The following is a 23898-nucleotide window of genomic DNA, read 5'->3' as shown; positions in this document are numbered from 1 at the left end:
TCTGACCAAATGGATTTAGTGCTATTACAGCAGCGACTCTAATCTTTTGTGTAAGTCGGCTTCCCTCGGACAGTGTTGGTGTTCAGTGATACTTCTGCAGTTGTTTTAGAACTGCTGCCTTGTAGGGAGGGGTAGGGAGTGAGACTGAAGCCACATTCAGGATGCTAGTTGGGTTTTTCTTCCAAGGGAAGGAAGAATTACTCACATTATCTGTTAACCTTACACACTGCAGCACTGTATGAAGAGCTTTTTCTTTTCAATACTACGAGTTACTATCAAGAATGAACCTTGATGTTAGTTTAATGCCTGATCTTGTTGATTCATTAAGACTCCAACTCTGTTTCCAGTGTTGCTTCAGACTGTTGTCAGGGAGTTGCCAGACTTAAGAGTATGTTGCTTTTATAAAATCAGCATTAAGCAATCCTGCATCAAATCACAGGATTGTATTGTGAGATGCAGACATTGTTTCATTTTTTAACTTGGCCCATAGTTTAGCTTAGATAGTTGCGTAGTGCAAAGCAAAAGCAACAGTCATTAAGGCAGCTGCAGCTCCGAGTCCAGCCTGGAGATAATGGAAGTACTGGCAGAACTGGTAATTATACCAATTATCTCTTCTAAATGTACCTTCACCGTGACTGACCAAACTGTTTGGCCTTGACCCATTATCGACCTGAAATTAGGTATCACGCAAAACAAAAGCCTGAATATTCTCCTGTAATCTGAAATTAAAATAACATACCTTTAATGTGTTTGTTTGAATCACATCATGCATGGCTTACTTATTTTATTTTTTAGTTTTTTTTTTCAGAAATAAGGATTTGAAAAATGTGGTGTGCATTTGTATTCAGGTAGGTAAAACTACCTTTTAGTGCAATTATAACTTCATATTTGTTTTTGGAGTGTCCAATCCATGCTTTTTCCATCTGTAAACAAATATTTTTCCCCATTCTTCGTTGCTGAATACAGATACTCCACCACTATAGCAAGGATTTAAGCTGACCATCGGATTTTAAAGCTTCCTACAGAAAGCTCTATGAGACGGATTACCATCATGATGTTGAATCAGAGTAACAGTGGAAGACCAGGCGAGCTGCTTTAGAGTGCATTACTCGAAAGCTGAGCGAGTTTACAATACTTCTGGTTCGACACAACAGCACAAAAAATTAACAAAGTAACTCGTATTAGTAAACTGGAATTACCTAAACGGCCACGGACTCATCATCATCGTTGGAGATTCATTTGAGTGTGAGCAGCTCATGGTGGCTGCACCAGAGGACAGCAGCCATGTCAAGGAAAAAGCTTCATTCTCATAAAACCACCTCTCTGGGGATTAGTGAAATAATGTTCCTATTTTTAGAACGGGCTTTGACTACCGCATCTAATTTTAGTGATACTCTACCAAATTGTTTGCTTTGAGAGATGTTGATATGCTACTACTAGTGTATGATGCTCTCTTTGTATTTTAGTGACACTGAAGTTACCTCACATTGGTATGAGAACTGCACGTCTAATTTGACCAACATTACAGCTAGGCTGTAAAATGATTCTTTGAACACGAGATGGGATGATGAGCTAGATGACTAAAGTTATGAGTTCTAGTTTGTAGAATATGCATTTCCATTGAAGATATAAGTGCGTAATTTGACATTTTGAAAATGAATTTGCTTAATGGAATAACGGCAATTTAATTTTAAGGAAACTTTTGCTTTTCAATAAAACCTACTGGTGCTAGAATTAGATGGCTTTTTTTTTTTTGGCCAGATTGAAATTGGTTAATTTCACAAAATTGCAATGGACACACTTTTTGGCATCACACAAATCACAGGATCAGTAAGCGGATTTTGCCACTGGAGAAAACTATAAAGGAGAAGATGACAGGAAGTGGTTGGAGGATGGTGGTGCGGCAGGATTTTTAATGTCTTATTGTGTGAACAACCTTATCAACGTGGGATGTTAATTTAATATCTTATTAACGCCACAATTGCAAAATTGTTTTTTCGAAATTCGCAAAATGCAGACAAAATTTTTAACTTATTCGTAATGGAAACGCAGCTATAGTTGCCTGGGATGAGCTAGTCCACCACTTAAAATAAATAACCAGAGTTTCAATTTCTTTTAGCAGCTGTACAATTGTTGGAAAGAAATCAGAGGAATTGAGACATTATTCATTTCTAAGGCAAACTTTCATCAAAACAGAGTTTTAAAATGTGTGCTTAAAAAAATCTGCATATTGAATTTCCAACTCACTCAGTCATACTGAAGCAAATATGTTGTTTTTATTTCAGTGAAATGTCATGAGCTCCTGTTATCACATTCTCACTCTCAATATTAATAGCTCATTAAAAACTAGATTTTTTCTAAGTCCAAAAATACCGAGACTCGCATAGAATTGTACTTTTAACTCAATTATGATGAACTCTTCAAAAATGTTAGTTTTTTTTTAGATCATGAAATTAGATCTGCAATGTAACATGATACAAAATTCTGATATTTTATTTTTTATTTTATCCACCTGCATGATAATATTAGCTGGTTTATAGCTGTCGGCCCCCCCACACACACACACACACACACAAGACTGTTGGTTTGTACACCAAAGAGTGGCAGGTAATTAATTTTATCGCTTCTAATTATGTTCAATAAATTTTAATTGCAACGGTAATGGAATGATTTGTTTATTGTCTCGAACTGTCAGTAAAATGTTAGTGACTCAGTCTTGTGCCCGGTGAACACAGAGCACTGATTGGTATCTCTTCTTCTTTTTCCGTTCGCTGTTCTCCTGGTTCCTTCTCGGTTCTTTCACTCTCCAGCTCTATTAATTATTCATCAAATAACAGGCTCACCTTCACTTCCCGCTGATGCCTTGTCCTGTAAACATACAACAGTAGGCTTGTAAGTGTGTAAGCATGCTGCACAAGTGTCCAGAACTCACTTTACCCTGTTAGCCTCTGTGTATTGCATCACGGCTTTCTGATCTGCTTTATCTCATCTGTCCTTCTGTCAGACCAGCTGTCTCCTTCTTTGTCTGACATGTTTCGTTGCTGGCGCTGCCAGTGCACTCCAGGTAGAGCAATGCACTCATGTACTATCCAGCGAGGATGAAGGTTATTAAACCACAGGGACATTCAGGACTTGCAGATTAGCAAGGCTTACGCCTCTCTGTTTTAGCCTCTGCCTGCCTCTCATCATTGGGAGTATGTCCATGTTTGTTATAGCTGAAAAGTTTTCTAGAAATCCATCATATACTTAATGCTGTAAAAACTGTTTCAGAGTGGATTTTACACATGAGCTATTTGCTCATTTTTAATAGTTTTGTTCACACACTTTGATTGTTCCAAAGCTTTAGAAACTCAACTGCCCTCGTATCGGGGAGAAATACGGAAGAGGATTAGGACCACTGGAAAAAAAAGTAAAGAAATTGCATTGATCTCGGACATTTCTAGAAAAAAAAGAAAATTTCTAAGTCTGAGAAGTCTGAATTTTGCTAGAAAAATAACTAAGAACATTTTTGATCTCAGTTTTATAGAAAAATAAGTATAAATTTCTGTTTCAAAAGTGGAAGAAAAATCTGAAAATGTTTATTTATTTATTTTTTTCTAGAAAATTTCTGAGATTAATCTCAACATTTGAATTTTTGGCTGACCATCATTCCTCTTTTTTCTATCTACAGTGGCCCTGCTACACCTTCATAGGAAGACGAGCTAGATGGCTTTTAATCTCAGAATTAAAAATTTTCAAGTTTTTTTTCTAGAAAATATCTGAGATTAATCACAAAAACTTTGTGGGTGGAAACTTATTTGTTTTTTGGATGTAGAATGGACCTAAAATGCCGTTCTAATGTTCTGTCTTGATGTCCAAATTACAGAGTAGTGTTTATTTTTTCAATTACTCTATGATCAAAGTAACTGATCAATAAGAACTGAACTGTCTGTTAACCTTGTTTTGGTGAAAGTATTCAGTGGCACAGAAAGTATTCACACCGCTTCACTTCTTTTTATGTTTTGTTACATTAAAAGATTTATTCTAAAAACTGATTTAAGACTAACTGTCATTATAAAGAAATACTAAATTGAAAACCAATACATGTTTTCTGACCTTTTATTTCAACATCCTTTTCTATGAGACTCAAATTTGAGGCCTATTGAATCTAATATCCACTAATCACCCTTCAGATGCTTCTGTAACTTGATAAAAGTCAACTTGTGGAAAGTTCTGCTGATTCGACATGATTTGAAATGAAAGCAGCATTTGCTTTTGTTTGAGTAAATCACATCAAGGTTGCCTGAAAGCACAAAAAAGAAAAGGCAAACTGACATCGCCTGGCTGACACCATCCCTTCTGTGAAGCATGGTGTTGGCAGCACCATGGCATGAGAACTCTTTTCTTTGGCAGGAACTGTGTGACTTATCAACACAGCGAGTATCATGACAGCAGCAAACTGTGCTGTAAAACTGGGACTCTGTCACACAACAAACACAAAGCAGTGACGTCAGGAGCAGACGGTTAATGTCCTTGACTGGCAGAGAAAGAGTCTACTCCTAAATCTTGTTGAACATCTTGGGAAAATACCCAAACCAGTTGTGCTAAGCTTGCAGTTAGTTAACCCAGAAAACGCATCTTTCTAAAAAAGCAGTTTTTCTGTCATTATTATGGGGTGCTATGTGTTTCTCTTTAAAGAAAATACAATGATTCTGTACTGTAATAATGTGCGGGTCAACTGAAGGTGTGTATGTGTTGCAGAGAGGGAGAGATGCTGGAATGTGTCAGCAGAGACTGATGGCAACTGTTACTCCCCTTCTTGGTTAATGGGTCCGGGAGAGACAAAGAGCTGCTGTGTGTGCCTGGGAACCAGAGGAGAGGGATGGGGCTGGGACAAAGGAGGGGAAGAGGTGTTAAGACCAGAAACTGACCACAACGCAGAATGTCCAACCGCTGCGTTCAGTGACTTATTGTGATGTGGCAGAGTTATTTTTAGAATAAAGCTTTTGTTTACAGTTTGAAATGGTTAGAATTGAAGATGATCCCTTTTAGATGTTCCTGTAAATTGATATTTAATGATTAGTTCAGACATTACAAAGACTGACACCGACAATCTGGAGATGATGTTGGTGCTGCTGATCAATACTGGTCACTGAACGCAGACAGGAAATACACACACAAAACGTACCATTTGAAAAGCAACACTGGAAACTAACAAGGAGACTTATTTCTTAAAAGTTTCATATTTTATTTAATAGCGCTAAAGCTAACATTATTTAGTGATCATATTGCTCCATCTAGTGGTGAAATGGTGTCACTACATCTATCCAATGTGTAAGAGTAAGCAACATGATATGCTGCTCCAGTGGTGTTTGTAAATCAAATTCAGGAAGTAGATGATTAGTATCTTGTCATATTTAAAACTTAAGTTCATTCATAAACAGTTTCCTCCGGTGCGGTTTGGTCAGAAACATTGTGCCAGGAATAAGTTTGAGGGGAATTATGTGCACTTTCTCTGGTCAACTCTCTGAAAATGGTTAATCTCTTTCTGTTTACATGTGAGCAGTTAGTGAAGTGAAAAGGGTGGAGTACCACGAGCCTTTAGGGGAGCGGAAAATGCAACAGAAACAAAGCAAAAAATAAAAACTCGAGTTTCAGGTCTGTTCAGGTGAGAGGAGACTCCCAGCCAGGAAGGGAGGGAGGGAGGATCCGTTTTGTGACTCTGCGTTTTAGCGCCTGTTCTTGTTGGTGAAGCCGTCTCTTCAGGGAAAAAAGTGATCCCGTGAGTCGCTGCTCGGGTTCTCTGCCTTTATTCTGCTTGTTCCTAGTTGGTGGTGATGGTGATCCATGTTGTCAAGATAAGAGGTTCTGTGTTCTCCTTCACATCTTTTGTGCTTTGACAGGTGAGCTCCTTTATTTTCACGTTTGCTTGTGCTCGCAGCAACAAGCGTTTTGGGTTTTCATTTGTCTTTTCGAATGTTCTGGTTGTCCATTTTTGGATGAAGTTCAGAAACGAACTCCAGAAATGGGCGTGTAGATATATTTTTGCTTCTCAGGCATTCTCTGTAGCACTGTGCCGAGAATGGGGAGGGAAGCAAATGTCACCAGACTGTTTGTTTTTGGTTTTGAGAGTGCCTTGAGTTGTACTATTCCTTGAATGAACCCTGAGCTCCTGAAATGCACCTATTTAGCTGTAAATTAAATTAACAACTTACCACTGAGGCTCTTCCACCACTTCGCTGGGTTGTAGAGGCGACTGAAAGGAGGAGTGTTTAAGGCCCACTCTGGAAAAACAGGTCCACCTTAAATGCCAATGTCTTTCAGAATTGAGCTCTTCCACATTTTATGTTCAACCTCAAACTAAAATGCATTTCCTATGGGCTGTACATAAGAGACGAGGGGTCTCCAACTGCAGTCCTGCAGGTTTACATGCAATACTGCTCCAACCTAGCCTTCATTATTTGTCCAACGTGCCATCAAGTTCACAATCATTGGATTCAGCAAAGCAAAGAATAAATGCAATGTGGAAGGAAAATGAGAAATTAATTTTCTATGTATTCTATTTATTTAGTACACCTCTGAAATCTGGAGTGCATAATCAGCCCCCATGAGGCAATGCTTTGAACTGCACTAACAGACTGCAGGGCTCGTCTTCAAAGATGAAGATCTTTGTCCTTGTGTTCATCTGCAAACTGCAACCTGACTTTTCATGATTAATTTGAAGTAAAGGCTTCTTCTTCCTTGCTGAGTGACCTTTCAGCCCATGTGTGCACAGAGCATCTTTCACTGTGGGTAACGGCTGTCTGACCAGCTTCAGCAGCATCTACACCAGGTCTTTTGTTCTGGGGTCTATCTGCACATTTTTATACGAAACCCTGTTCATCTATGAGACGCAGAACTCGTCTCCTCCTTGAGCATTATGATGGTTGGGCATTCCCATCATGTCCTCCATACTCGCATATAATTATTGGAACAGATGAATGCATCTACCGATGCCTTCAAGCATCGGTAGATTGTTCCCAAGGATGAACCAGACTGGTGCAGTTGCACAATGCTCTTCCTGATATCTTGGCTGATTTCTTTTGACCTTGCCTCCGTATCAAACAAGAAAGACGTGGCCTTAAAAATGGATCAACAGGTGTGACTCCAGTTAACTCAAACTATCAGAAGTTTGTGGAAGGAAGCTCAAAAAGTTTGACCCAAGTTTTACATTTCAAAAGACAGCTTTCCCAAATTTATGTCAACTTATGAATTCAAGGAAAGTTACAAAAAACAGTTCTAAAAATTTTTCTTCCCAAGTTTTCTGGCATTTATGAAATAGAAACAATTTTGTTAATTCTAAAGAAGCTAAAACAAGCAAAGTTTTTGGTCTGATTTTGGCTGTTAAAGACACTCCAGAAATCACAGCCTTGTCCCACCAGCGTCCTACACCTACACCTCCTTGGTAAAGGAGGAAATCATTATTTGACTAAGAGTTTTTCCATAGAACTGAAAAGGGAGAGAACAGTGCTGGCATACATTTTACTTTGCTTTCTTGTTTTTTTTTGTGTTTTTTTTTTTTACAAAAGTGTTTCCATCTCTAAATGTCATGTGGATGAGTATTTCCTGAGTAACTAATTATATGCAGTTCTGCAGAGCAGATTGAAAAGTAGTCTGAGTGCGGGCCTGTCTGTGAACCAGTGTTGGTCTTCACCGCAGCTGGGTCCTCTGCAATCATCGTCTGTTGGTGTCATGGCTGGTTGGGTGATTGTGGCTGCAACTCTATCTGGTTCTGTCTGACTGACTTTGCATTCTGCGGTCGCTACAAGTGATGATCACGTACAGCAGCTGAAATGAAACCTGATTTTACATCCAGTCTGTCTCCACAGCTGCCTCCATAACGAGCAGAGCTGAAGCTGAACACAGCAGATTTAAGTCAAATTCACTTTATTAATCCACATTATAGATCATGTTTCATCTATTAGCTGTTCTGTCTCCCACTTTTTTTCCGACATGAGATCTGCTTGTGTGTTTGCTGCAGGGTTGTGTGCTTTATTTAGCCTGCTAACATATACTGCACACCATTAATCTGATGACTTGGCATATCTTTAGTTTTGTTTCTTTCTGTAATAGTGTTTTTTCAGACTCTGGAGTATTCTCATGTTTACTTGAAGAGCCCACATTTTTGTCAAACTTGAGCAGTTTGTCCAACATCCTGACTTAAAGGGACCCATTCTTGTCGTTATTTTACTTGGAGTGGACCACAGTTTATCACAGTTTGTTTGTCATTCTTGCTTTTAGAGAACTGGCCATGGCTTCTTCACAGGGCTTCTGGCAATTGAGGCAAATTTTCACTGCTGTGATCTTTGACTCCCAAAATCATTTGATCCTTACATTTGACCCTACTTCCCTGGACAATAACAGTATATATCGCAATAGACACATAGTCAATATCAACAGAAATTGACATTGATATAATTTTGATCATTTCACCGACCGCTACACGGGGTATGTAGGCAGAGGAAAGGCTTTAGCTGCTCAATCTCTCATGGCAAGCTAAGCATGGCTGGTGGCATCAACTAACTCACTCGGTCTTTGCTTACCTAGCAACAACCTGTTGAGTAACTTGCGCAGCACCAGTTTCAGGTTTCACCAGCATGTCTAACTGCTTAAAAATAACAAAACTGCGTGGAGTGGAAACTGTGGATAAAACAGGAAAGGTCACATCAACAGTTTGTCAGTATTTCAAATATTTAAAACAAAAACGAATCGATAATTACTGATATTGAGCAATAGAAAACACTTATGATGCTTTTTTCAGCTGTGTCGTCCAGCCCTGCTTTCTAGTATCAAGACTCCCACAAAGTAGTTGCAATGTGTGGTTTAAATCAAAAGACTTTCCGTACAAAGTAGCCTGTGAATCACTGAGTTATTTTAATTAGTAATTTGGTAGCAGACATTATTTCAACTGTATTTTAGCTTTATGCTTTTTTGCCAGACTTTTTTGCATTTAGACTTAAAACCTAGTTTCTATATTTTGTCTTTTTTCCCCCATACGTTTTAACATGATGTTTTACTATATCAGCGCTTCTGAAACACTGAAAACATTCAGTGTTCGTTTTTTGCAAACTGCTAAAAAGTAACAGAGAGAAGGCAACCTGCAACTCTTGCAGAAAGTGCAGTGGGAGGAGGAGGAGATGCAGAAAACAATCAAAGGGCATTAGGATGCATCACTTCTGACATGACACATCATGTACACACTGCTATCTTTTTCTGGACAAAATATTTTCCAGATGTCTCGGAAGAAGAAGAAATATTTGTCAGAAAAATGAACTTTGCAGCAGCTTTTGTCATCTATTATCTTTCTTCTTGCAGAATTTCAATCCGTTCTTTGTTTTTCTTGGACAAAAGTTGCCTCTTTTTTTTTTCTTTTGATGTACTCACACCCACCTGCTGACCAAGCCCTGGACCAGTAGGACACCCCTCTGACACCTGCTGGCCAGTTTTGGGCAACACAAACACTTGGTGATACAGAAAACTGTACAATGTGCAATGTTCTTTGCATCACTGCACACTTTTTCTTGAAAGTATGATTACTAATCCTGGAAGAAACAGATTTTTAAATCTCCTGACATACTTTAAGCTGCTAGTTGGATTAATGGTGATTACAGCTGAACTCAGTCACATCTTTAGCATTGCTTTTGATATTACTATACCAAAATTTATTGATTCTGTGACAGGATAGGCAATATGGTAACTATATATTTTTATTGAAGGTTGAGCACTTTATGTGCAAAAATCATTCATTGCAACAATTCAATATAAGTTTGGTCCATAATGTTGTCATCTAACATTCCTAAAGTTTTTTTTTTTTTTTTTTTTTTTTTTTTTTGGCAAACATTTTAGCTTCAGGTTCTCATTTGAAGTGCTTCAGGACTTGAGTGCTCCTGGTTGATTTAGTCGTGCGCCAGGAACTGAAAGACAATGAAAGGATGCCAAGAGTTGAATGTGTCAGTCGTAAATTGTAATGTTCGACTTTACAAAAATCCTCTTTTGGCCCTCTATCTTCTAATGTGCAGCACATTCAGAATTGAAAATTACTTGCAGTATGGCTTTATTTGGTTCCTGTGGTTTAATTAGTAAAATTAAGACTTATTTTTCTTGCAGACATACAGTAAGTTACATTGTTTAAGTTTTTTTTTAAGAATGGCCTCAATTTATGCATAGAAAACTTTAAACAGCTGTTGGCCAACTTCCTGCTGAGCAAAGAAAGAAGAAGAAGTCCAACATGTTTCTGGACAAATGGCAACTCTGCTTAAATTATGATCGTAGAGAATATTTTTTTGTTATTATTTGTGAAGTCACTATTAGGCCTGTCACAATGAGCAATGACTCAATAACTATGATAAACTGAAATGAGCTATTTGCATGAATGTTTTTCTCTTTCTACCAAAGTCTTGATGACAAAAGGCTTCAGTCTGGTGCTTTGGTCTCAATTAGCCTCTTCCAGCAAATTTTTATATTATGACAGGCCAAGTCACTATCAGGTGTACAGTAAAAAAAACCAAAAAAGATTCTCTCGATTCTCTCCATTTAACAGGAAACGCAGATCAACTATACGTCTTAAAATTCAGGAAATGTTGAAAGTGACAACTAGCCAATTGTATTTTTTGTGATATGGGTTTGGAGCACTTGGTTTAAAATAATGAGGCTGAATCTGATCAGCTGACGCTGAAGCTGGCAGACAGCTCAGCAGCACATCTGCTTGAGCTGTAACTGGAGCAGGTGAGACGGTTCTGGCTCTGGATAGGTTTCCAGTCATGTGAAAATGATCATCTCTGCTGTTAATGGTGGGCAAATAAAATCCATCACTCTTAGCTGACCTTCCTGTCAGCTACTTCAGGTTTAAATAGCAACATTGACCTCTCCTGTTCTGTATTTGCTCTTCTTGTTCAGCCGTAGATGGACGGACCATGAATGTGGATCTGTTCCACCCAGTGGCAGGGACTGAAGGCACACACGTTTTTTTTTCTTTTTCTTTTTTACTCCCTTAGCTACCCTGATGAGGCTCTAATTGTCTTTTGGCTGATTGCTTTGAACACTCGTCATTCCTCTGACCTGTCCATGGAGAGAAACAGGGACATACTGAATAATAAAACTGATGTTAAGTTTTGGAGCAGAGCTTTGAACTGATTGGCTCTTTCAGAAAGGTCTTGCAGGTAATTTACCTGTTGGACCTTCACGTCCTGACCGTGTTGTTGTCAGAGGAACTTTAACAACGTCCAGCTGAGAGCTGAACACCTCCACCCATGTTGCTCCTCGGTTGGATGGACAGGCTTGTTTTGGAAAAGTGTGGAATAAAAACAGTTTCCTATCCCATCTATCCATCCACCACCTGGAGCTATTTTCTCTTTAAATACTGATCAGACCTTGTGTTTCACACATCAAGGTTAAGCAGGAACAGATGGGATGTCTCCAAAAGATGTTTTGTCTCAGTTAGGACCAGAGAGCATCAAAGTCTAGTTAAAAATTAAAAAGAAAAACAAAATTCCCCACTAGATGGCAGCAGATTCATTTGTTTCTAAGACTTTACTTCAAGAAGGTGGAATACCCTTTTCCAATGTACATACCATTCCTTTATACCACATGGCGGAGTGACTTTACTTCCCCAGTGACCATCTGATCCTGTGTGATCTGAGCAGACACCGTTGGAGCGTGATGAGGGTGGAGAATGTTTCTCTAAGCCCGTCCATCATGAGCCTGTTGGGTCTTGTTAAAAGTCCCAGGTGTTCCTGAACCGGCACTGTTCCTTCTGACCTTCAGAAAGATCCACCAGAAATGGCAAATCCTTCCTCAGACTGAAGATTATGTGGTCAAACTAAAAGTGACCAACTGATATTAGAGGGCTGTTAAACTGCTCCACTCTTCATGTCCTCTGTCCTTTGTCTTTCTCCAAGTCTGTCCTTCCAATCACCAAGTTTACAACAGAACTGTGCAGAGTCTCTCTGGGGAACACTGAACTGATTTAACATGGGTCAGTTCTCTTGGCAGCAGCTCGGTGGCTGTCAGGTTTGGTCCTCTGTTCAGGATGTCGTAGCCGTGGCTTGAGGCACCACTGCCCTTCTCTCCTCTTAACCTGTTTTATCATTGATTACAAAGGCCTGAACTGCAGTGAACCCTGGTTTCATCAGGTTTTCCGTTTTCACTTCAGGCTCAGGCAAAGCTGTTTAAAACGCCCAAGAAATCTGGACCACAAACTGGCATGCAATTGAAGCTGGAACTGGAACTCTGATCTAGGGTTGGAAAACCGTTTGTCAACTATGTCCTGTTTGATGATCCCACCATACTTCGCACATCTCAGTCCAGACCAACCCACTGACTTGATCACTTGCTCACTTCTTACTCTTCCTGACTGCTTTTTCTGAAAGGTTCCATCAGGGGCCCATTAGGTTCTGGCTGATTTCACACCTCGATGTTTCTTGTGCACATTATATTATTTTTCACATCTTGAAGATCCCAATTTTTTCTCCAGCTGTCACAGCAAGTAGCTGAGCAGGAACATCTCTACAGTAGAGTATATGTTTTTTGGAGTTCTTATGGTTGACAGAAGTTACAACAGACAGTCATTAATTGATCCAATGGACGTTAAATGGTGCAGTTGTTTGGGATGTTTCTTTTTATATGTTGCGTGGTTTGGGGTCAGCTGAACTGTGACTTCAGCTCCAGCCGTGGATTGGGTTCCCTTTGAACTTGTTCAAATGTGGCGAACTTCTAAAGGCACCCCAAGGCCTTGCAGCTCAGCCGGGCCGTTGACGTAGGAGTCGACGTATAACGGACCATTAAGCTGCATGCTGCAAAGAGCTCAATGTTCATTTTTCCATTCCCCGTTACCACATAGTGTTTTTGCTGGCTGCGTGACTGTAGGTGGGCAGGATTTTACGGATGAAATTAAAGCCGACCAGATCTATTTCTAGTATTTTGCCACATTTTTAGATGTTCCAGTTGATCAAACTACAAAGCCACGCATCTACTATAAACAATTTGCCAATGTGGCCACAATTATCTGTGGCTGCAGGAAGGATCTCAATCAGTCACAGACTTTGAAGTGATCGTCAGATTCTTCTGTTTCCACATCTGTCCGGTTATTCTCAAGTTCCTTCTCCTTAGTAGATAAGGTTCTCCTTGTTTCTGCTGGACTCTGAATGAAGTGTGTGAAGCTGAATGTGTGTCTGGGTTCAGGTGAGGTGTTTTTGACTCATGTTCACAGCAGGATGTTCTGCAGCTTTGGGGAAAACCTGTTGGACTGTAAACATCCAGGAACAACTTTGAACTTAATGTGTACACGCTCAGTCAATCTTTGGCTCACCTATAAAAGCATATAAATTTGCAACATGTTTTTTTTTTTTTGGTCTGTGGTTGCATATTGCTGTATTGCCCCCTTATATGCATGCAGATGATGTGCTGTTTGACAAGCAGGCTCTTGTTTCCTTGCAGGGCTCCATGGCATAAAGGCCGTCTTCAGCTGCTCTCTGGGGTTTCTCACCACTCTGACACGCTGCTGCCATTTTCCACAGCCTGAGGGGAACCAGGAAGCTGTCGGCAGGAGACATGCCTGCCCTGGCCACCGGAGCCGGCCACGAGCCAGGTACAGGACGCTCAGCAAGGAACTTATTCAGTAACAGTTTTCTGCACAACCACACCCCAGTGCAGTATTTTTAGAAAATACATTGGCAGCAGGCAGAATTTTTTTATATTTTTTTAGCTTTATTGGAATGGTTGACTGTGTTTGACAAATGTTTTTATAGAGTTGTATCCAGAAAAATGAGAAACATATCGCTGGAAAATTACAGTTTAACAACAAAATTATGTGACAGACACATTTTTTTTTTCCTTTCCCTATGTGCGTGTTTGTACTTTTTACATTATGGACTTAGAATGTTTCCTGGTATATTAACCATTGTGGCTTGGGTCCAAAAACCTGTCATAAAGTGGTTGACCTGCATTGTTGAGGGTTAGAGGTTAAGGTTGGAGCAACAGAACAAAATAAGTTGAGCTTAAATTCAATTGAGTGGATGGACAATGAATCAATAACAATTTTTATTGCGACAGACGTGATAAATATTAGTAGATGATGCGGCTGATAAAATAGTCAATAATTTCGCTGAACTCTGATCCGAAACTGCTCAGCATTGTGGGGGATGTAGGCAGAGGAAAAGCTTTAGTCGCTCAACTTCTCATTGCTAACTAAACTAGACCGGTGGCATCAACTAACTCACTTGCTCTTTGGTTACCTAGTAATAACCTGTTCAGTAATTTGCGCAGCAGCAGTTTAAGGTTTTCCCACCGTGCCTCTTAACTGCTTAAAAATAAACAATGGGGTGAAGTGAAAAGTGTAGATGAAACAGTAAAGGTCACACCACCAGTCTGTCAGTAGTTCAGACCCAAACACTTACATTACCATTTGAGTAACCCCATTTTTCCTAAACCCATAACCAACCCTAATCTTAATTTTTACCAGTAAACAACAAACACTACACATTAAAACTTAATTCACATCAAAGCCCTAACCCTAAAAACTGATTTCTGACCAGGCGTAGGTTCACAAAAAGCCCATTGGTCTTGATAGGGTCTTGATAGAGATGATTATACCATGAAACAGTCCTAAAGAGGGAACTTAAACAAATGCACTCCCTGTAACAGTTGAAGAGATCATAGCCACAGCAGAACAATAACAGGATATATAGGACCTGTTCTGATGAATGCAATGTGTGTAATACTGCATTTTCTGAATAGACTGACAAAAGCCCCATCATTGTGGAAATCTCTCCGGGCAAATTGGAATGCCAGACCGTCACTTTTGATTACGGTCATTGTGGGCAATTACCGGCAGGGACTCAGGTTTCCAAATAAAACCCATAAAGACTCCTCCAGCCCATCTCCTCTTCTTTCTCCTTGATGGTCCCGTGAAGCTGTGTTTGCAGAAGAATCTCGGTGAACTTTCTGCATGAGCAGTGAATCACTGATGAAGTCACGAGGTCTTGTGCCCCGCATGGCACCAGGATGGTCTGGCCTTAAATCGAAGAATGTACAGAACACCGGTAGTGTCACGCCTAATATCACATTATATCTCTGTCTGGATTAGTGGAAGTTTCTTTGACCTCCGGCTCAGTCAGACCTCTGCTTCGGTTCGGTTTTCACTCTGGGAAATCCAGACAGACAAACCCACTGCTCTGTCTGCTGCTCCTACCTGTACTTCATTAGCTCAAAGGTTGAGTTTAAGGTTAGTTTTCCCTTTACTTCACACTGACCATCCTGCTGAGAGTATTTGCTCCTTGTACACCCATTTCCTCTCAGCATGTTGATGTCTGTGATTCTAGTTTTGTAGTGGTGGAGGAGCCTACAGTAGATCATTCTTGCATAGATTTTGTGAAAATACTTCTTTTTTTTTCATGGGATGAAACTAGCAGATTTTCTGAGATGGTATGAAACAAAGTGGCAAAATCTAGAGCTAGTCACTGTGTTTCCATTGACCAAAGTATTGTACAAATTGGAAAATTTGCTTAATGGAAACGCATCAATTTCGAAAACACTTAAGTGTTTTGATTTAAAAAAAAAAAAAAAAAAGCTAGGATGAGGTGTCGTTTTTTTTGGTTGTGTCTAAACTAGTGTGTTTTGCAAAATTGCATTGGAAGCACTTTTTTTTTTTTTGCATCACAAGTTATGAGATCCACAGTCCGATGTTGCTGTTGGTAGAAAAACGAAGGAGACGACAGGAAGTGGTAGGAACATGATATCATGGCATGTTTTTTCATTATATTTTTTTAACAGACATTCACATGTGATTTAATTGAAACACCGCAATTGCAAAATTTGAATTTTTTGTTACCGGAATATCGACAGAATTTTACGCACATTTGCAATGGAAACGTAACTAATATTTACAACAAAAAAAACGCCAAACAAAACAGAAGTCATGGAAAATCCAGAAGACATGAACACTTACCTGCTGCAGGAAATATACATATAATTAATCAATTCTTGTAAGAATGCCTCTTAAAAAATCTGATCTGTGCTTTTCGTGTCTTTTCCGTGTCAATGTTTGAACGGGACAAAGCTTTTAGCAGACATGCTAATATATCACTGTATATAAATGATTTATGCCTGCATGCACCTTGTCTGACAATGAGTCACATGATGAGGCTTATTTATTTGCAATATGTCCTGTAGACCATAACAGTCTTAAAAATTCATGTAGGACAAACGCACATTATAATGTGTCACACTTACTGAGCTCAAATGTAACAGATTTTGACATTAATAACCCTCACACTGGTTCTGCAGGTTGAGTGCTGCAGAACCAATTTTACAATGCAGCACTAATTAAAAGCTGGAGGAGAATCACATCAGAAAGCTCTAGAGAGATCAGTCTAGCTGGTGTGAGCATGTCTGGTTTCAGAACAGAATGAAAAGGATGAAGGAAAGCAGAGTGTTTAAGACATGATCACAGCTCAGAAAAAGTTAAAAAATAAGACCTTTTGTTTCAGGAGCAGTCACACTGAATCATTTTTATGCTTTACATTTATCATGTCACCTTTTGTGAGAACGGTACATTAGGTTTTCACACGGAATAAACTCAAACTGATTCAATTTTGCAGCTCTTTCCTGGTGACAAAAGTTTTGTCTGTGACAGTCGATAATTGCAAACTGTGAACTTGTAATATGATTTACTCAGTGCAAGATGCGAGTGCATTGATGGCTTTTCTTTTCAGGTCTTGTTGATGCAGCTTCACTTATTGAATTAACAGTCATTGTTTTTGTTAGGTAAATTGTTGAGGTTCCTGGTGAGTCAAATGCTTATGATCCCTAAACACATGAAGCCGGGCTCCAACCTTCCTCTTTCTCTTCTAAAGACCCCGTTGGCCTTTTATTAACCTCATTAAAGCTAGCAGTGTTATTCCAAGCCGGACCTGCAGGTTCTATCAAGGTTTACGGCTCCCACACAGCAGTTAAAGGTGAGGACGCTTCAGCCACGCACAGCTGCAGAGGAGGAGGCTGAAAGACGACACATGGAAATGTTTGAACGGGACAAAGCTTTTAGCAGACATGCTAATAACCACCGGCTGGATGTGGTAAAGGAGATGGCTGTATAATAACACTGAGTAATGAGATACAGATAATCTGTAAACCACTCTGTGTCTTCATTCTGGCATAGCTATCACAGCCATACAAGTATATGGGCATGTATAGAGGAAAAAAAAAGTTTCCATCCTGAAAGAAAAGAATCCGGAGCATCTGGTCTTTGGTCGGTTTCAGATTGTTGGAGACATTTGGAGGTTTTTGAGGCCGACTTGGTCTGTGCTGAGGGGGCTGGTGGATCCTCTGGGAGCTTCAGACATTTGTCCTGATCAGTAGCCAGCAGGCGGCTCACTGCCACACNAACACATGAAGCCGGGCTCCAACCTTCCTCTTTCTCTTCTAAAGACCCCGTTGGCCTTTTATTAACCTCATTAAAGCTAGCAGTGTTATTCCAAGCYGGACCTGCAGGTTCTATCAAGGTTTACGGCTCCCACACAGCAGTTAAAGGTGAGGACGCTTCAGCCACGCACAGCTGCAGAGGAGGAGGCTGAAAGACGACACATGGAAATGTTTGAACGGGACAAAGCTTTTAGCAGACATGCTAATAACCACCGGCTGGATGTGGTAAAGGAGATGGCTGTATAATGACACTGAGTAATGAGACATAGGTACAGGAAAACACTCTCCCTTTCTAATCATGTCGCTATCTCCACACAGGTCCTGTGGTGCAGAACGAAGGCATTTGTAGAAGCATGAATCTGAATAATATCTGTGTTTTAATAAGAATGTGTCCAAGTATTTTTCCTCTCTGTCTGGAATAACAAAGTTTCCATCCTGAAAGAAAAGAATCCCGAGCATCTGGTCTTTGGTCGGTTTCAGCTTGTTGGAGACATTTGGAGGTTTTTGGGGCTGACTTGGTCTGTGCTGAGGGGGCTGGTGGATCCTCTGGGAGCTTCAGACATTTGTCCTGATCAGTAGCCAGCAGGCGGCTCACTGCCACACTGATACTGTACCAAAATGCTAGGATTTGTTGCCACTGGAAGAGCTCCCAGTTTCCAGTTAGATCAGAGTGGTTCTAAATTTCCACTTCATCTTTACAACTGAATAACAGTATCGTCAAAGAAAGCAGATGGATAAAAAATAAATACAGAGAGCGCAACAGAGAGGGACAGACGAAGAGCAATGACATCTTTTATTTGTTTGAATATGCAGAATTCTTCTTTTTATTGAGTTATGATGATTTCCTTCCTCCGTCATGCTCTTCCAAACCTGAGTATTAAATCACTTATTGTTGGGCTGGACATGCTCACTTACATTACAGGCAACCTTAAAACAGCTTCTCAGTATTACACATACACAAATCATGGGACTGAGTGTTATATTTGTTTTTAGCATTTATCGACTACTTGTTCTCCCCCCCCCCAAAAGGTGAAATGTGGATGCAATAACTTGATATAACCTTATTTTAAAGAAGGATTGTGTGCACAAGTTAGAATTTCTACTTGAAATCTCACAGGGTAAAATGTATACATACAGATTTTTATAGATATGTGTGTATACTGTGAAAACGTATTTACCCCTTTACAGAGTTGCTATTTTTCAACTCTGTCACTGTATGATCAAACAAATTTTAATTTTGGACATTAATACAAACGCATATATACATATGTTAGTTTTCAAATTATTATTCATTCAGAGGAGAAAAGTTATCTAAACCACCTGAGCCCTATAGGAATAAGCTATTCCCCTCTTAACCTCATAACTAGCTGTGTCATCCTTGGCAACAATGACTGACTGATAACTGGTGATAAGTCTTTACAGAAGTCTTTTAATTCAGCCATGTTGAAAGGCTTCCAAGTATGAACAGTGGGTTTAAAGTGTTTTGGTTGATTGTTCTGCTGCAGAACCAAAGAGGAATTGGGCTTAAGGTTCATGTAATGATGGCTGGACATCCTCCTGCAGGAATTCCTGGTAGAGAACAAAATTCATGTTTTTATCAACTATGACAAGTCACCTGGGACACAAAGCAGCCCCAAACCCCAAATCAAAGGCAATTTCGGAGAGGTAAATAAACAAGTACAAAATAACCAGTCCAGTTTGTTTTGACCATTGTCCGCAATAAACCTGTGTTTAGACTTTGCTCTCATGAGCTGTCCTAATCACCTCACTGTGGTTGAGTTTAAATCTGCAAGTCATTTCCTGATGGTTATTTTGAAGCCCAGTTTGAGTGAGTGTTCTACAATATCCACCAAACTGAAGACTGGAGCCGAGAAACGACCACGTACCTTCTGCTGCTCCTGAAACCACCAGCTCTCAGTCTGGTTCTCTTTAGAGGGAATTTGAAATATTTGTTCCCTCTTTATGACGCCTTGCTGATGTCTGAAAGGCCGTTTGAATTTCAGGCACGCGTTGTTCGGAGATGACTCGGATTCAGTCATGTGCTTCCTCTCACCGCCACCGACCCACTCTGTTTGGTTTCAGCTCTGTAAGATTTTTTGTTTTTTTTTAAGGGATTGTGGAAAAATGTCTGCAAAAAGTCAGAAGAGCAACAGAGATCATTTATACACTTTCCAAAACACAGAAGCACACATCCACTTCAGTCCAAATATGAGTGTTTACATGCAAGGAAAAATGTGCGGCTGTAAAGTACAATGACCACCGGTTTAATGGAAAAAGTCTCTTGAATGGATGCTTCATCCGATCCTAAAAGCACCTGGATTCAGAAGATGAGTGGTGGGCGTTTTATTTGTTTCGGGGGGGCGGAGAGATTGTCGGGACAAAAAATGGAAGCGAAATGCTGGATGAACCTTTTAAGGTGACGATAACAGGTGACATTCCTTGAAAAAGTTAATTACATTCTTGCACAAAATAATTCTTGGATAACGAGATTTTAGTCTGCTCAGTTCCTTTTTTTCCTTTCAGAATGAGTTGTTTTAGGGCCTCTTGTCACTTTAAATCCAAATAAGCTGCTGCTGGCCACGCCCCCTCAAGTCCATGTTTACACTCACACATGAAAATGGCAGCAAACAAATGTGCAATTATACATTGGTGCATTTTTGAAAAGCAAAAGTGGAGCCTCCTGCACAAGAATGCAACAAGTGGTTTCAGGATGGAAAGTCAACAACAAAACCTTTGTCTTATCCAGCAGCCATTGCACAGCAGAAAAACCAGCTGACGAAACCTGCTGGCGCTCAGCTTGAGTTGCTAGGTGAGGGGCGGTGCCTGCCGATTTGTGATGTTGCATTCAGCAAGTTTCTGAAACGTCTCATTTTTTCAGACACCAAAAAATATAAACCTATTGCCAAAAAATGGTTGGGTTTTTTTCTTTTTCAAGCGCTTGTGTTGTTTTTAGAAGCAATAGAAACCTAAATGGAAGTACAAAAATGTACAACATGTGAGTTTTGCATAATAGGTCTCCTTTAACTGCTGACTTTTGCTTTTCTTGATGTGCGTTTGAATGCTTTGGTTGTACTTTCAGCTACTTCTTAAACCTGTGATGTTAAAAAGACATCACAGGTCCTCTGAATGTATTCACATGCCTACATTGTCATTTGATGGGGTGCACATATTCATGAGTATACATAATATTCATCTTTTTTTTAAATTTCTGTTGTTTATTATCAACCTGCAGGTATTCACATGTGTCAGTGATTGTTACCTCTCTGTGTGCTGACGTGTTCGTTTTCCTTCTCTGCAGGTCTGTATGCGCTTCTGGCAGCCCTGCCATCCCAGCTGCAGCCCCATGTCAGCCGTCCAGAGGACAACACCTTCCTGCAGGACATGTTTGGGGAGAGAGGTCTGCACTCACTGGTGAAGGTAAAGACATACAGATCTCCTTCAGAGTTGTACTTCTATTTGCATTTTTTAAGACTGACACCCAGGTTCATCCTAATAGAACATCAGCAGAGAGGTTTCATCATTGTTTACAAGCAATTATGTCAGATTTTCGGGAAGACTTAATATTTATAGCTATGACTCATTATCTTACTTGCGTAGTTCTTTCCAAAATACTGTATGTTACATTCTGATCAGTGCCTGACTGATAGTTGCACAGTATTTTATTGTCTCTTATTGTTACCATCGAAGTTAAGATGGAAACGGTTCTGATCCAGACAGTATTCTGTTTCCTATGTTTTCTACTTGGTACTGAGACGTAAAGCAGCCGTCAGCGAACCGACCCAATGTTCAGACCTCCAGACACCAAACAGTCCAACTATCTCAGCTTACAGCAGAAACTCAGTCAGAACCAAAGTTCAGGAGACCCTGGCTAATGTCAGCAGTGCACTGTTAAAAAAACATTCTCCACAAGTTCCAGCTGTTATTAGTCAAGGCAACAACTGGGATAGTTTGCAAAACTGTACGCTGCAGAGAAAACACACATCCTGTTAATCTGACAGATTTCCCATCATGGAAACACTCAGGCCTCACCTGGTTCAGAAAGGCTCCTCAGGTTCTGCTGCTTCTGTCTGGAGGCCAAGAACCAGAGGAGGTGATGGAGATGGAGAGAGGACAGCATTCAGTCCCTGATGAGGACGTGTCTCTGATCTCTGATCCCCGTCATGCTGGTGGAGACTCTACCAGAGCTTTGGGATCAGATGATTTCATCCAGATGAAATTATGCCATCCTCCCAGTGTCTCTCAGCAGGACTAGAGGATCATCATTTCTCCTTGTTTGCTAGACTTTTCATCAGTTCAGGAACAGAACTGGCAGGAAATGGGAGCTCTGCTGTGGAGAGCTAGCTAGTATAGCTAGATAAATATAACCCCTCTTGATGAAAACAGGTCAGTGAAGCAAACTTTTTATAAATTTCGCCTCACTCATTGTTCTACTGCCAAGTTCTCACTCCAGAAAAATCCACAGGAAATCTAAAGCAGTGYTCAGTTTCCACCTGCCTCAGGTGGAACTCTCTCCTCTGACCAAGTTTCTGTCAGCARCCTTYARGCGGCCTCTGAGATCCCTCATTTTGTGGTCAGTCAGCTTGCCATARATCCCTCTCCTGTTAGCTGCTAATAGGCTTGGCTCCTGCTTCGTTCTTCCTCTGCATCATTGATGTGGCCTCTCCAGTTTGTTCTGCACAAAGTGCTGCAGACCTTTAATGATGGCTCACCTTGCTGCTGGGGATTCATGGACCCAAGTGGAAAGTTGAGACGGTTTTCAGTGAATGAGCTCATTTCCAGTCTGTAGCTGTTGGGTACCAGGCAAACCACTCGCCTCCCAGATTTGACTCACCCTATGATATTCATCTCTGGAAACTCTGGAAGCCAAACACAGCCAGACCGTTTTCCCATTATGAACTTAATAAACGATTTGACCCTGTTTTCTGCTGTCATGTAGAATCACAGAACAATGAATAAAATGTATTTTGATTTTGCTAAAACCCCCTTAAGTTTTTAACGTGTACAAGCAGGAACCTGCATACAGCCTATTTTCCACCTAAAACACCTGCAAAGTGCATATCCTGCTTTGGTCACAGGAGAGTCCATAGGTAGTTTAAAAGTCCTCTGAGGTGTTTGACCTTTGACCTGAAGCAGCCCTCAGCAGCACTCTGAGGTATTTTGACAAAATAAAGATGGATGTTCAGCTTCTGTTCCTTGTTGGAACGTCGTCTAATCCATGTTCCAGGTTTTTTTTTTTTTTTCAGACCACAGGTCGTTTTTGGAACTATTCTGTTTGTTTAGTTTTTATTCCACAGAACAGATTTTTAATCAGCAGCAGCACTGCCTCACTGTGTGGACAGAAAGTGTTCTGCTCAAAGTTTAAACGCCATGAATGCGTCATGGACAGAAGCTTGGAAAGCCTCCTGAACAGTAAATAAAGTGTTTGCTCACAGAGGAGAAATTCCTCAGTAAGTGGAGGTGGAGGAGCAGCAAGTAGCTCAACAGATGTTCCTGGGACTGTGGTATGTTGGAGCACTGAACACACTGGCAGCCTCACTCACTCCTTTCACCAGGTTTCCTCCATAGACAATGATGAGGACTGATGAAGGAAGCGGAGTCGCTCCTGCAGCAGAAGAAGAGATAGAAGAGTCTTGGTGCAGGGTGGAGAACCAGAGGGGTAATCGGCAGCTACAGAGGAGCTCTGCAGATCTTACTAGCTCAGTGAAATGAAAACTGCAGTAGTCGTCCTTCAGCAGCAGCATTTAATAGAACCTCTTCCTGCCCTCATCTGTGCTTTACTGTAAATTCTTCACGTCACAGCGGCATCACCGGTCCACCTCTGTCTGCTGCAAAACAATAGAAATGTAACAGTGCATTCACACCAGCCCTGTTTAGTCCGCTTTAATCGAACCCTTGTCCGTTTGTCTAGAACGTCCAGTTCGTTTGGGGAAATGTGAATGCTCAATCAAACTTTGATGTGGACCAAAAAGTGAACTCTGGTCCGCCTAAAAACCTCAGCCTCAGTTCATTTGAAGTGAACTCTTCTCTGCTCCAAAAGCAGGAAGCAGAGTACAGCACAGGGCATTTTGGGTAAATACAACCAAAACAAGCAGGAGAGTCTAGAACTAGCTAGAAATGTCTCGTGGAAATCCTACAACCGCTAAAATCTGACGCCACTCCATTTGTGTTTATATTCTGTGAAGACGGGATTTGCGCTCAGTGTTTTCTTCAGAGGTTTTTGTGTAATTTCCTTCAGTGGTTCTTGGTTCAGTGCCACCACAGGCAAGGAGGTGAACAGGCTTTACCACAGCAGCTGAAAATGGAATAAATGTTGCAATTTTGGTCCTCAATTGTAAAGAGTCAGGTGTGAAAACACTCTTAAGTTTTACTGTGTAAATAAGTGACAGTGAATCTTGCACTTTTATCACAATATTTTTTAGAGATTTATCTGCATGTGTGTGTTTTGTTAATCTTCTGCTGCAGACA

At 40.4% G+C, this 23898-nt stretch overlaps 1 protein-coding gene across 7 annotated transcripts in view; it reads left to right on the top strand.

The window, feature by feature from the left end:
* The window catches only part of mpp7a (MAGUK p55 scaffold protein 7a), an 80004-nt gene that overhangs the window by 16443 nt on the left and 39663 nt on the right, over positions 1 to 23898 (top strand). For 6 of the 7 annotated variants that reach the window (XM_008438510.2, XM_008438509.2, XM_008438508.2 and 3 more), the window contains exons 2-3: positions 13453 to 13603; positions 20732 to 20850. In XM_008438510.2, the coding sequence (XP_008436732.1) occupies positions 13567 to 13603; positions 20732 to 20850 (156 nt within the window). In that variant the 5' untranslated portion in view covers positions 13453 to 13566. Of the gene's footprint in view, positions 1 to 5721; positions 5883 to 13452; positions 13604 to 20731; positions 20851 to 23898 lie in introns of those variants that run through there. The other variant, XM_008438506.2, reaches the window with a different exon arrangement.

This window comes from Poecilia reticulata, linkage group LG20 (genome assembly GCF_000633615.1).
Source record: "Poecilia reticulata strain Guanapo linkage group LG20, Guppy_female_1.0+MT, whole genome shotgun sequence".
NCBI classification, from domain to species: Eukaryota; Metazoa; Chordata; class Actinopteri; order Cyprinodontiformes; family Poeciliidae; genus Poecilia; species Poecilia reticulata.
The sequence above is the reverse complement of the archived record's forward strand: the minus strand, read 5'-3'. Positions and strand labels throughout refer to the sequence as shown.